The sequence below is a fragment of the Pelodiscus sinensis genome, chromosome 5 (assembly GCF_052426305.1).
Source record: "Pelodiscus sinensis isolate ZL-2025 chromosome 5, ASM5242630v1, whole genome shotgun sequence".
Lineage (NCBI taxonomy): Eukaryota > Metazoa > Chordata > Testudines > Trionychidae > Pelodiscus > Pelodiscus sinensis.
Genome location: NC_143056.1, coordinates 34,627,174 through 34,641,978, shown reverse-complemented (window position 1 = coordinate 34,641,978; position 14,805 = coordinate 34,627,174). Strand labels below are relative to the sequence as shown.

At 41.3% G+C, this 14,805-nt stretch overlaps 1 protein-coding gene across 3 annotated transcripts in view; it reads right to left on the bottom strand.

Annotated features, from left to right (window-relative positions):
- Positions 1–10,885: 10,885 nt before the first annotated feature.
- The window catches only part of GALC (galactosylceramidase), a 53,309-nt gene continuing 49,389 nt past the window's right edge, over positions 10,886–14,805 (bottom strand). For all 3 annotated transcript variants that reach the window (XM_006112029.5, XM_006112031.5, XM_006112030.5), the window contains one exon: positions 10,886–13,523. In XM_006112029.5, the coding sequence (XP_006112091.3) occupies positions 13,380–13,523 (144 nt within the window). In that variant the 3' untranslated portion in view covers positions 10,886–13,379. The remainder of the gene's footprint in view (positions 13,524–14,805) is intronic.

Below are 14,805 nucleotides of genomic sequence, written 5' to 3'. Positions count from 1 at the left end.
ATCTACACTGAGCCAAATGTCAGAAAAAAAAAAAAACCTCTTTTGGAAGCCCCCTTCTTCCTTGTAGAATGAGAAATACAGGGGCTTCCGAAAGAGCACATATGCTCTTCTGAAAAAAAAAAAAAAAAAAAAAAAAATGCGGAAGAGCAAACACATTCCCTGGACACGGTAGAGGTTTTTTCAGGATACCTCCAGTATCCCCCCCCCCCCCCACACACACACAGTCTAGCTGTACCCTGAGTGTGCTGTAGATTTCCCCACAAACAGACTACTAGAGTCTTGTACTTCCCCTTCCTTCTAGAGAATCCTGTCAGATTTTCAGGGATTTGTGCAGTTACTGGGGGAAACACCAGAAAGCAGGACCATCTGTGGGGAGACCCATTATGAGTCTAAAGAAGCTGTGGGCCCCAGCAGGCTCTTACAAGCACCTTATACATGCTCCTTGAAAAAGAAAAATCCAACTTTCAGATTCACTTGAGACAGCTTATGACTCGATAGCATCTTGAATTACTGTACCTTTTTCCTAATGAGGAAATTGAAACACAATGTCAGGAACAACACCCTGTGAGCCTCTCAATACTTGCTTTTAAAATTAATTTAAATCGCTCCTATTAAAACAAATTTTCATAGTAATATTTACTTAAAAGTTAGTTTTCATCAGTCGATTGGCATGTCCCAAATGTCAAGTTGAAAAGCCAAGACCTTCAAAGACTTTAATAAGCTGTATAACTTTAAATAATACAATACATTCAGTACCATCTAGGACAGCACACTGTGCAGTGTAGTCATTTCACTAATGTCTCAGAAGTTTCAGGGATAAAATTCAGACCATCCTGCTCTTAAAGCTTTGACCCCTGCTACTTGAGCTGACGGAGAATCTTGAATAGCTCTTAGCAGTTACAGGGCCTATGACACACAGTGAATTATATGTAATTGAGGGCAGTGGTAACACCTACACAATTGCCAGTTCACTACAGAATTGAAAGGGTGGGAGTTGCCCAACAACACTGAACAAACAACTATGTACAGATGGAGAAAAACATTCAGGTATGAAGGCGTAAGACTAAAAGACACGCGCAGAGATGTGCAAAACAACCCACTGATGTTTTAATCAACATGTTACTTAAATGAAAGCCAAAGAAACTTCTGCAAAGTGGTGTCTCTTTTGAAATGACCTAGAATCGCTAAGTACCCCTAGCAAAAGCCTTCAAAAGGCATCAGGGAGGCTGGCAGGCAGAGAATTGCAGTAATCAGTCTTTGAAATGATAAAAGCAAGGCAGCACCTTTCCAGCACCAGGCTGCATTAACCAATTTGCTTGCAAAAGATTTTGCTGGTAAAGGCACAGAGATGAGAAACAGAAACCTGAAAAAGAAGGAAAAATACCTTTGAGACTATTAACACCTCACAGTCCTGAAGATATTGGGAAGACTGACCCCAAGTGTTTCTAAATCCAGCAGTTATTTTTTAATGGGGGGGGGGGGGAGGAGAACAAAGAAAAGGTGGGGAAATGATCAGAAACTATTTTTGCACTTGATTTAATTAGAAAAAAGGGGTGTAATTCCCAATGTTCTCTGGAGAACAGGCAAAAGCAAAAGACATGTATAGTAGATCTCTATCCCATACAGTGTACGTCATATGAACTGAAAATTAGCATTCAGGAACTTTTTCCTTGTAGTCTCCATGTGTGAGATACAAAAGCATAGAGGATGAGCCAAAGCTTTCCAGTGGTTAATGGCAGATCACCCACTAGCTGAACTATCTTCATTTTCTTATGGACAGGATCTGTGACACCTCTTAATGCAGTGGTTTAATTTTATACATACTAGAAAAGCTGGGTTACAATGAAAACGTTCAGTCCTACCAACTGCAGTCTGACAAAGGAAAACCCAAAGTAACTAGTAAAATGAACGAGTAGAAGGAAGTTAAACTAGCTCTAACATTGGAGCCAAAGTGACTGAAGAAGTGAAAGAAGTGAGCTGTGCCCACAAAAGCTTATGATACCATCTACATGTTTTGTTAGTCTTTAAAGTACTACCAGACTATTTGTTGTTTTTTAAGTTTATTCTGTACAGACTAACTCAGCTCCCCCCTGAAGCACTGAAATCTCCCTAGTTTGGTTATACAATTATTTGGATGGAGAGGGACATGATAAGCCTCTATAAATATTTGTAGTTTGGAAGGTTTAAACAACACATATGGACAGAAATTCTTTAGACTAGTAGCAAACATAATAAAGGTATATTTAGAATACGTATTAGGCAAATGATCCTGGTATTGAAATCTATTGAGCTGAATAGTTGTGAACCAGGGTGCCAACTGACAAAAGGCATCTGCAGGATTTTACAGGAATCCCCTCTATTGAATATATACATAACAAAAGGATTTGCCCAGCATTTCTCAGGTCCTTAACTCTAATTTTATTTTCCAAAAAACAAAAATAAGAATGTATCTTTGATTTAAATCATTGCTTTTGGGTTGATCTGGGGATGGGAGGTTCAGTATGCAGGCTTCTCAAGGGAGCAGAGCTGCCCGAGGAAGTGGGGCTACTCCAATCCTCTCTCACTGCAGCAGCTTAGGGCCAGGTGAGAAGAGCCTCTCCATGGTTGCTGCAGCTCCAGCAAGTGTCCACTGCTGGTTGCTGCAGCTCCAGAGGACTTCCCCCCCCATCCCCACTCCACCCCCCACAGCCCTCAACCCACCTTTCCCTAGGGTCCCCCTCTTCCAAGACTTCCCCTCCCTGCCCCCCATGCAAGGACTGCAGCCTGAGGAGGGCCCCAACAGTGGATTTCCCCATGCCAAACTGGCTACCCACCGACCGGTAGCGGTCTGGGGTGGTGAGCATACAGATGGTGATGGCGGGCCGCATGTGGATGTCATGTCTCCGAAGGGTAGGGGCGAACCAGGCACACAGCTCCAAAAAGGTGGCCTTCCGCATGTACAAGTTTTGGAGCCAACACTGGTCATCCCACTGCTCCATGACCAGCCGGTCCCACCTATCCAAACTGGTTTCAAGCCTCCAGAAACACCTCTCCACAGTGGGTTGCGATTGCCACAGTGTAGCTCCTCCACCCAGGGAGAGGGTCCCCAGAATGAGCTTGGGATTGAGCCTGGTCAAGACCAGGAAGGCAGCTAGCACAAAGTGCTGCAAAAACTGCAGCATGGCCGTGTGGGGCCATCACATGCCCAGGGGCAGCGCCAGCTCTGTGGCACCAAGAGAAAAGCTGTGGCATCCAAAAAAACAGGACAACCACAGCAGGCACTGCAAGAGCTTGCTGTCCCTTGAAGAGGTAGCAAGCACACAGCAGAAGCAGAGAAACGGCTGTCCAGGGGGTCCCTTTAAGTGTGTGTCTCTGCAAGGCTCCAGCACCAGCACTTGGAAGCAACTAGTGACCTAAAGCCCTGGCTGAAGTGGTTCCCAGGTGGCCTTTTACACAAGAGAGCATCCAATCAGTCTGGATGCTCTCTTACACAAGCACATCGAAAAAGCGATGCACCTTTGGGAGTGTGGACACTCTTTTGGAAGAAGTTATTTCAGGAGAAATCTTCCAAAAATAACTTCTTCCAAAAGAAGCCTGCAGTCTAGATGTAGCTTCAGAGTGAGGAATGCAGCAAAGTGTGCACTTTCCCCTTGTTCTCTGACGAAGGGGAACAGACAACCATGTCCTCATAGGAATCGGGGAGCTTCGGTCACTCCTCTCTCAAAAGGACATCTGGAGAGTGGGAGGCTAAGGCAGTATCAGATGGGGTGAGATGCCCCACCCAGCCCGTTTCACCTGCCTTGTAATTATGTCTATTTTCTGTATGGTTTTCTTAGAAGCAATCTCATTCTAGGCACATCCCATTTTCCTGGCTCAATCAAACCGTTATTTTGCTTTACGTAACAATAAGAGGAAAATGTATTCTAAATTTGGTGGTCCTAGCACTTACCATCTAGAAGTTCTCAGGCAGACAGACTCTCTCAAATATATAGCAATTAACCAAAGCATGACATGTGAGCCCTATACTCATAACCAGCAACTCCACTGATAATCATGAGTGTGAAAAGTATCTACAGATGATAGTTAAGGAGTTATGAGCAGTATTCCCTCTAACATTTTCTGTTCTTGGGAGGGTTGAAATTTCTTATGTGCACCACCAATATTGAAGTAGTGTGTGTATGGATGTGCACCACCAATACAAACAAAATAAACACACATTTCTAAGCAGACATATGTGTGGAAGAAAATATATTAAAACAAGGGATATTAAACAAGGAACAATGCACATGCTATTTAATATGAAATCAAATAAAAAAAGAAAATTAATACTACCCTTGGAGAATAGATGTATCAACCTTTCGAACAGCTCAAGCTAGTACTTGCTACATCTGACTCAGAAGAGCCAGAACTCTACCAAACAGCAAAGATCTGGTCTTAATGCAATACAATATGTCATGTATTAATTAGTGTAACAGATTTTTAAATCAGGGGGAGGGATAGCTCAGTGGTTTGAGCATTGGCCTGCTAAACCCAGGGTTGTGAGCTCAATCCTTGAGGGGGCCATTAGGGTTCAGGGGCAAATCTGTCAGGGATGGTACTTGGTCCTGCTGTGAGGGCAGGGGACTAGACTCAATGACCTCTCAAGGTCCCTTCCAGCTCTATGAGATGGTATATCTCCATATATTATAATAGACAGGGCTCAATAAATCATGTAATCTACTCACCTGTGGTGAGTAGATTACAAGCTGGTGCCGCCCGAGCTGCGCATGCACAGCTCGCAGAACCACGCAGCTGGCGAGTGGGGCTCACCGCCACTTGGCGAGCCCTGATTATAGAGGTTTTGGGACAGCCTCCCAACAGGAACAGTTGAGGCAAACAAGTCAAGCAGCTTTAAGATGGAGCTTGATAAATTTATGAATGAGATGAGGTAGAATTGCCTGCCATGGTGAGGAGATTGACTTCTCAAGAGGTTCTCAACACCAAAATGGAAGATAATTTAGTGGGATTCAGAGATGAATAATGTGAAATAGTGGGAAATAATTAAGAGGGAAAATGTAAGCTAAACCTTAGCAAAATGTTCTGAGTAGCAAGACAAGCCAGCTGTAGAATAAGCCCGTGTTGGAAAGAGGTGGAAGCACCACCAACATGGCACTTTACAAGATGAAGCAAGCCACTTGAAAATAGACTACAGGGAATAATCCTACATTGGCTGGGAGGTGAAATGGATGATGAATCTTCTATTGTTCGTTTTGTCCTGTTAAGCAAAGTGAAGTCCACAGATCCTGGGCAAAAAACATTTTAGGATAAAGCATCAATAGAAGAATGAAAGAAAATTCAAATTGAGCCATTAGCCAGCCGTATCAGACCGAACAGAAATAGGCCGTTTGAGCCATAGCCATTGTGCGCCCCAGTGCAGCTTTACAGATCTCGTACTGAAGTATGAGCATTCACCTCAACTCAGCAAAAAACCCAAATGATCTCTCTCACTGTTTTACAGCTCCGTGAACACTGCCATTTATTGCTCCCACCATGGGAGCAATTACATTACAGTAGAGAATGGACATCCTTAATAGGATTTGCTGTCTGTCACTGCTGCATGCTCTTTTCAGACTGACTCAAATAATAATAATGTACTCCGTAGTCAGACTCTGTACACCACAGAGCCTTTCAGTTGAGAATTTTAAAACTGTTGCTACATCTACATTGTGCATTGTTGCGCAAGAAGATATGCAAATGAGGCATGGCAATGAATATCACCACACCTTATTTGCATACCTAATGAGCCCCCATTTTTGAGGAAGGGGCTTTTGTGCAAGAAGGGGCCTTTGCACAAGAAGGAGCTGTCTACACTGCTCCTTCTTGTGCAAAAAACCCCTCTTGCGCAGGAGCCGTTCTGCCACTTATTTTCAGGAAGAACGGCTCCTGCGCAAGCGGGGATTTTTGTACAAGGAGCGGTGTAGACCACTCCTTCTTGTGCAAAAGCCCCTTCCACAAAAATGGCAGCTCATTAGGTATGCAAATTAGATAGTCATCACCACACCTCATTTGCATATCTTCTTGCCCAACAATGCACAGTGTAGACGTAGCTACAATGTTTTCCCTCTCCACCTAGCCCCCTGCCACTGTCACAGCATAGAAGACATCAGCCAAGTCATAAATTCTGGATCACTGCTTGATGGGAGATGGTTTTACCACCTAAAATAGACAGGAAGTCAATTTAAAAAAATTACCATAAACAAAAAATCTTTAAAAGAAAACCAATTCTGGTCAATCCAAATGTTTATTAATAATTTTGAAACTGTTTCACTCTTTTACTGTTAGTTTAATTTTCTTATCTAAAAAAATAAAAAGTTCTAAATTTAAAGTTGTTTTGAACCAAAAATCAAAACATTTAATTTTAAGAATCTCCAAAAGAGAGGTTTTGGCATTTTCAAAATTCTTCCTATTTCTTTTTTCTCCATACCAGATGGGAAGACCTAAGCACTTATGTCCACGTTCTCTCTGCAGCCAGCATCAGTAGTATAGAAGCCCGGGTCATGAAATACCAACTCTGATGAGCTGGCCACTGTGCGCGTATGCCGGACACTTGCTGCCTGAAGCAAGTACTCTTCTCTTAGTTAAGTCAGGGAAGAAGGGCTCATAGAAGGCTGCAGAAACTTTTCAAAGACATATTGAAAGTACACCTTAAAAAGGGAAGCATCAACCCAACAGAGACAAGACTATATGTAGCAGAACGCAGTGGGCCTACACCCTACACAAAGTCCCAGCTCACCTTGAGGAAAAAGAGGCATACTTATGAGACAGAGAAGCAACAAAGGAGTAAAGAAAAGGCACAACACTTCAGACAACAACGTCTCCTCCAAGATTACACTGGTCACTTCTGTGGGAAAAGCTGCAGGGCAAAAATTGGGCTCAACGACCACTTAAAAACCCACCAATGGAACCCCCCTCTTTGGCAGGCATCATCCTCACATTGAGGAGGTGGCCGAAGAAGACACATTCACATAACACCTATTAGATTCAGATTATGATGTAAGTGAATTGAAGTACATTGCATTGAGGCCATTTGAAACTGATTCCAGTGAGCCCCTTTCCCTCTAGCACTGTGATGGTTTTAGTGTCACAGCAGTCCAGGATTTGCAGCAAGCTTCTGAGGACCCACATGCCTTAGTTCTAATCCAAGCCAATGACTTAAAATACAACTCCACACATTAGTCCTGTTCTTTATGGTATCTTGGGGGTGGATGTCCTCCCTATACTTTGTACAATGGGGATAAATATTCCCTTACCATGTGGAAGAGCTGTAAATTGGAGCCATGCAATCTAAACCACTAAACATCTGGGGGGGCAAAGAGAGAAGAACTCGTTTTAAATATTTGGGCTGATTTTTCCCTCTTCCTACAGTGGTGTTTAGCCAGACTTTTGGATGTTCAATGGCAAATAGGGGGGTATTTTATACACTACCTTCAAAGTCATTCAGCTCGTTTTACAGAATTTTAGTTTGGCTTATATTTACTCTGGGAAATTATTCCTTGTCTCCTTTTGCACATTGATTTTACAAACAAGAACATTATTATCAGGATAACGCCAAAGCCTAAATAATACGGAGCTTAAGAAATGGAAGGAGCATGTCAAATAACAAGCAAAATTTGCTGGATAGTAATGTGTTTGTCCGTATTACCCCTGTGTACAGGATGATTTCTGAAGCTTCAAACTCCACACAATGTCTTGAAACTGAACAGCAATAACTCATCTTTGTTAGGGTCCCAGCTAAACATCTGCCATTTTATTTTTCTGTTTTTCGCAAGCCTACACATTAATTGTAATGGAATACTGTCATCCTACTTTTCAGTATGAACAAAACATACTATATGGAACTTTAAAAAAAAGCTTGCATCCCAGTCATTGGTAAGTAAAAATGCTGCTTTGTTAAGACCAAAGCCTTGCAAGATTTTTTTTAAATTGGGAACTGTTTTCTTTACAAAGCAGGTCCTGTGCTTGTGTTAATTCACGCTCATGAAAGGGGCTGCATCGACAAACCTACAAGTTAATCGCCCTGTTAAACACCCAACAAAGTGAACCCAAGCAATGGAAGCATAGATGTGCACACCATGCAGGCACATGTAGCTTCTCTCTTACCTGGAGGGATTAGACCTAAAGTCAGAGGATAATTTGGAGTCCTTAGCCACCTAAAAGAGCAGCAATAAATGTTGAAGCCATTTTTGTGGTTCTGAAACTCCTTTAGAATCTGGACTGTACCTAAATATTTCATTCACTTAGACCACTGAAAAGTCACACCTCACTAATCCACATTTGATGTAATTTGCAAATCACAGTTGCATTACAAATCCCTGTGAAGTGCCCATAAGGCTTAGTAAATGTACATACAATAGCACCAACCATCATCTCTCTCACATAGCAATATCAGCTCCAGCAAGCCAGACAGTTTGAGGCAGTTGTATTTGGGTTCTGCTAACTTAGAAAAAAAATTAAAGATATAATCTGAGATAGACCACAGCTTCTCGCTTGACTTTCTTCCATGCGCCTCCTGTTTATAGATTAATATATCTGATGGTTTAAAAGAAAAATGTCAGCTTAAAATCCAGTCAATTTCAAAAAAACAACCCACAAGTTCAGGGTTGTTTCAGATGCCTGTATTCTCCTGCCAATTTTTGCAGTTTTAAAATAAATGGAAAATGTGATTGCAAATGCTTTTCTTTACATGGCAACGGGGGAGGTTGGGGGAGAAATCAGGAAACTGACATGTATTTAGGAGATAACTGATTTCAGCTCTCATGAGAAACTCTCCTTTGGTTAATCCAAAGCCTTTACAATTGGTTTTGGTCAAAGAACATAAAAATAATCATACTGGGTCAGAGAAAAGGTTCAAATAACCGAGTATGTTATCTTTAAACAGTGGCCAATGCCAGGTGCTTCAGAGAGAGTGAATAGAACCGGTAATCATCAAGTGATCCATCCCTATCACCCCTTCCCAGCTTCTGGCAACAGACGAGGGACACCATCTCTGCTCATCTTAGTGAACAGCCATGGACTGATCCGCCATGAATGTATCTAGTTATTCTTTGAATCCAATTACAATCTTCACTTTTACATCAGATACAGAAAGTAATCATAATAGCTAAAGTTTCAACATATTGGTGGCATGAATGCCTAAAACCATGTCTGAAGAATCTTAGAAAGTCCAAATAATAGAAAAGATACTGCTTGAAATTTTTCAAATCACATGTGTGTACATTTCCTTGACTATTCTGAAAATCCCAACAATGATTTATACTGATTGAACCAACACTAACCTACATATCTTGTAGCCCAGTAAGAACTGGCTTGTTGGGCTAGGCCAGCATCTATGATAAATTTATTCTGACCTAACCTCTGCATTACTTAAGTCATGGGTTCTCAAACTTTGTGATACTGTGACCCCCTAAAATGCTAAATGAATTTGTGTGACCCCCCCCCCCCCCAGCCTCACCATAGTTGTTAAGCAAAAAAAAGGGGGGGGGCGGTGGGGTGGGAGTCAAAGTTGTTAAACAAAAGTTGCACCACTTTGTCCAGTTTGGGACTGCACCCACCCGTCCCCCTGAGCCAGCCCCCCCCCCAGTCTCCCCATCCCAATGTACTCATCCCTGCCTCAGAGCTAGGTCCCCCTAGAGTCCCCCCATCCCAGTGCACTCCCCCCTCCCCCTGAGGCAGGCCCCCTAGCATCCCCCATCCCAGTGCACCCATCTCTCCCCTCAGAGGCAGGCACCCATAGCACCTCTCCATTCCAGTGCACTCCCTTTGCTCCTGAGGCAGGCATCCTCAGCTTGGGGAGCCCGCTCCAATCAACTCTCCCCTCTCCCGCAGAACCAGGCATGGAGGAAACTCTTAAAACTTTTAAAGTGGCTGCTCCTGCCACCCGGTCCAGCTACCTCAGCTCACAGCTTGTAGGGGAGGTATCACATGGCCAGCTGCTGGTCTCTGCTGCTCACGTTGGCCAGAGCAGCGTGCGCTTCAGTGCCCCCCTAGCGTGGCACCTGGCAACTGCCCCCTCCTGGCACCCCTTCACTAGATGCTGCGGCGCTCCTCACTCCCCTGCCCCTGCCAGAAGTGGCAGAGGAAAATTGTCCCTGCCGGGCTTCCATCAGGTTTTTTTTTTTTTTAAAACTGGACGGAGACCGCAGGGAGATACAAATTTAAAAAAAAAAAAAAAAAAAAAACCACTGGATCCAGCTGCGACCCCCACACCTGTAAGTTAGTCGTGACCCCTCTGGGTCATGACCCATAGTTTGAGAAACATTGTCTTAAGTGGTTTATAGTCTATAACAGGAAATTCCACTGCAGCTGAAGCAGCACCCTTGCTGTTAAGTTGGGGGATGCTCAGACACTTGAAGGCTTATTATTTACAGGAACAAGCATTGAAAATTTAAGCTACCAGCCTAAATGGCAAGTGGCGTAACATGGCAAGTGGCAGAAAAAGGCCAGATAACCTGGCTATTTATGCTGGAAATTTTTGTTCTTTAAAGTGGGAGTTTGAATTTTTTAACAATATATATATATATAATATATATACACACACACACACACACACACACACACACACACACACACACACACACACATTTGAATTCAATGGACGGTAAAAGTCACTTAACTCTATGAAACTTGAGCCCAATATTACAACTGGGCACCTAGCTGTAGAGAAATAGACCTCAGGCTTCATCCTGCAAGGTGGTCAACTTCCAGTGAAGCTAAAAGACGTCTGAAGACACTCTGCACTTTGCAAAAATGGACATTAAAAGAGTTCATATTCTTTGCTAAGTGTAAAGGCCCTAGAAAATGTCAATTATCAATCTTCTCTGTGAAGAATGTTAAAATGCATTTACAGAATGGCTCTGCACAAAAGAAGGGGTTTTTAAGTGTTTTATTTGCTTATTCAGAATCATTAGTATTTATAATCAACCATGTAAATCTGTTTCTTACTGAAGCACTTAACAGCTTATCTGCTATTGCCAAATGCATTACAGTCCATTCAAGGGGAAGGAATTAGCTGTATAAGATGACTACACAACAAAACTTCACTAAACAGTATCACAATAATTTGAAATATTTTATCTGTATAACTTTAATTTTATAAGTTAACAAAAACTATATTCCCAATAATGTATAACATTTAGTCCATAATGCAAAACAGTACAATTGATTAATAAACTAGTGCAAAAATGCAAAATGTTAACTGTATTCTTTGGAATAGTTGCATCATCGGTGCTGTTCCATCACCAATACATACATACCCTGCAGCTAATAGAGTTACCAAGAATTCCTGCACAAATCCCCCATTAGGAAAAGATCTCTAGTTCCAGCTATTCTAATTTTTTCTTGAAATATAGTCACTTACACTTATTCACATTCTTCAAATGGATGTCCAACTTCAGGGACCCACATGTGACCTGATTTTAGGAAGTGCTGAACATGTGCAGCTCCCACTTACACCTCTCTAGAAATCGGATTACTTATTTAGGTAAATTAGACACCTATCTAACCTGTGCTCCCATCTGAATATTGGCCTAGACATTTTCTTCTCATTTATCAAACAAAAACTAACTTGCTTACTGACCATGACAAAAATTGTAAATGATTTTAACTATTAGTGAATTTAAGATTACCTCAACGTATGAGACTGTGTATAAAGGGTTTTGTTAATAGTCACAAGTAGTACCAGTGTAACCGTTTAAGAAAATAAATTATGTCTGTCTGAAGGGACCATTCAGAACAATCAGTTGCTTGACAGAGTTAAGTCTTCCAATAAAAGTGGATCAGAACTCTGCTCAGTATTTTTAGAGATACTTTGGGGCAGGCAGTCTTTTATGACAGGAGATTGCCTAAAAATGCATCTTGTCCAGGTTTTAAATGGGTTATCAACTCTGGAATTAGATTATTATCTTATTGGATTTCCTTAATTAAAACAGTGAAATTTGGTAAGTATTAATCAATTAGGAGGTATGGAAAGTTTTCCCTCCTTGTATGACAAGATGATCTTACTCACCGAATTACCAGAAGACTATTTCCAAACTAAACCCAGCAAAACATGAACAAACAAAAGGAGAAAAACGCAAGAGTCTACAGAACCTAGAGTAGCAATATATAAGAGTTTTACTCGGTACTTGAAGACTCACTTATATGTTCAAGAACAAATTAACTCTGCAGCTGGTGCAGTGACTTGGAAAGCCAAGGAATGACAGCAAAATGGAGAGGGCTTTTCTCCACTGAGGATTTGTAGAATGTAATTATACTTAATTTATTCTTTGTTTTAGAATAGAATCCCATATTGTAAGTGGAAGATACTTGACAAACCTTTTAGGAAAAGAGGCACATTTTTCACATATTAGCTAGTTCAGAGTCCTGCCCTGATGTGAATGGAAAAGTTTATTGTTGCCAATGTCCAGGGAAAGAGAATTTCTGCATCTCAGAATGAGATCTTTACTTATTAGACCATTCAGTAGCTAAGTGGCACACACATCTTGGGTGTCAACTCTAGAGGAAATATACTCATCTGTACTTCAAGAGATCATGGCCATATTATCTATGCACCTCACCAAATTCAGACACCCATCTTTCCCGTCCCACTCCTGGAAAAGCAGCCAAGATAGTGAACAGAAAAGACTGGGGATATCAACAGCTGATTGCATTAAACAGCTTTCAGCTCATTTGCTACATTGTCATTAATGAGAGAGGTAGTTTTAAAATAAAGCACTTCATAAATGGCCAGATCAACTGCAAGTTGAGTTTGTACTCCAGTGCAAAGAACAGAGCCTCAAAATATGTGTAATGAGGGAATGGCAGGTTTCATTTACAACTGGGACAAGTAACTCAAATGCACTTGCAGTTGTGCATTCCCTAACCTCAGACTAAGGCAAGAAAAAAAGGCAAAATATTTTTATAAGCATTTTGTTGAAAGGGAAATTTAGGAACAGTAAACGTGACTTTTTTAGGACTATGTTCACTACGCTTAGATGATGAATTCTTAGTTGGATGATGAAAGGAAAAAACATCAGAGCCATATAAACGTTAAAAATGAAGCTTCTGAGTATTGCATGTTAATTTCTTAAAACTTATGTTAACTGGGATGGCTGAATTCCAAAAATTCAAAAGGGTTTGACTCCTGTTTGCTTATCTCTAGAAATTAAATGGTAAAATCCCAGAGCATCCTTTTGATTAAGTCACAAGCACGTGTATCTTCTCAAGTAAGTGCCTAACAAACAGTAATAAATAAGGGTGGAATTTTGAAATCTGGCTAATAATACCACCTCAAAACAGTATTTACAAGTAATCTGCAAAATTTGAACTGGCTCAGATTCAAAGCAGCAATAAAACAACTGGCTCGGCCAAATTTGCCATCAACTTCAGCTGGCCTCAATGTGAAAATTGTCAAACTGCGCAAATCCAAAGGAACGAGTTCCAATAGCTGCCCAGCCATGACTTGTCTCAGATATGGTGACGTTCTCCCAGAGAGGATAACCATTAAGCAATCCTGAGGCAGATGAACCCTGTCAGAAGAAAGGGAAGAAAGTTTAGCAAATCCAGTGACCAGTTTCCCAATCAGACCTATCATTTGGGGGGCAGGGAGAAGAGATTGGGAAAGTCAGCATGATATTGGAGTACTTGTGAAAACGTTAGCCCTTTTACAGTGCTTCAAGTGCAGTTTTCCACTGAAAAGTGACTAGAATACTCCATCATAGGGTTACGTTTATCAGCTCAGTTAACTCCAAATCAAATATGTTTATAGTTTCCATGTAAAGAAGTACTCAGTCTAAGCTCTGACCCTACCAACTCAACCTGGAATTTAAGAATTAAACTGGGTTTTCCTCTTATTTCTGGTGACCTAAGAGTTGCACTAGGCCAAATCTGCCATTAGACTCCCAACTCCAATTGTCTTCAGTGGAGCTGCATGGATAGAACTAATTTGAATGACGGACCCAAGGAGAGACGGAATCCAGCTCACTTTCTGAGAGCCGCATTGACTCCCCAACATTAACGGGAATCAGAAGCTCTACCCTGTAAGTATTAGAACTGTATGCACTCAGAATAGTAACTAAAATACATTTTTACTTCTTTTGGATAGGATAGTGCAATTAATAACTTTCAATATAGAAACATTTTAAGTCATAATATTACTGCAACTCTTTTCCACTAGATGGCAGTAACAAATAAAAAACACACACTAACTACAGAGTTTACATTTTTCTAAAGGCTGCTATAACCAGAGAAAAGCACTCCAGGAGAAAGATTTAACAGAAGGAAACCACACTCCAGCAGGGATTATCCTATTTGGCCACTATAGAACTCTTGAAAGGAAGTTCCAATTTTTCTACCATGACATCAAATAGGTGGTTATCTGGGAATATTTATAAACTACAGTATCATGTCTAAGAGGTAGTTCCAAAATAATACTAGCAATCTTCTCTCTACCACACCAATATCTGAGCACTTCACAAATAGCACTTTTTTGCCTTCAACATCCCTGTGATTCAAGTTTCATTATCCCCATTTTACAGAGGTGAATTAAAGCATAAAGAAAATAATCTTGCTTGAGGTCCCACAGTCTGTGGATGAATGGAAACTGAATTCACAGTTCTTTGACCTCCAACTCTAAGAAGATTAAGGTGATCTAAGAACACGCACAAAGCCAGTCTTACAGCAAACATGCTGGCATGTGGGCAACAAGGGTACAGGCTTAGTGTACAAATTTTCAAAAAAGATTTATTTCAAGACTGTGCTTTACTGGAGTCAGACCAGGTACAATAGCAAAGTCTAGACAAGGGCAGGAAA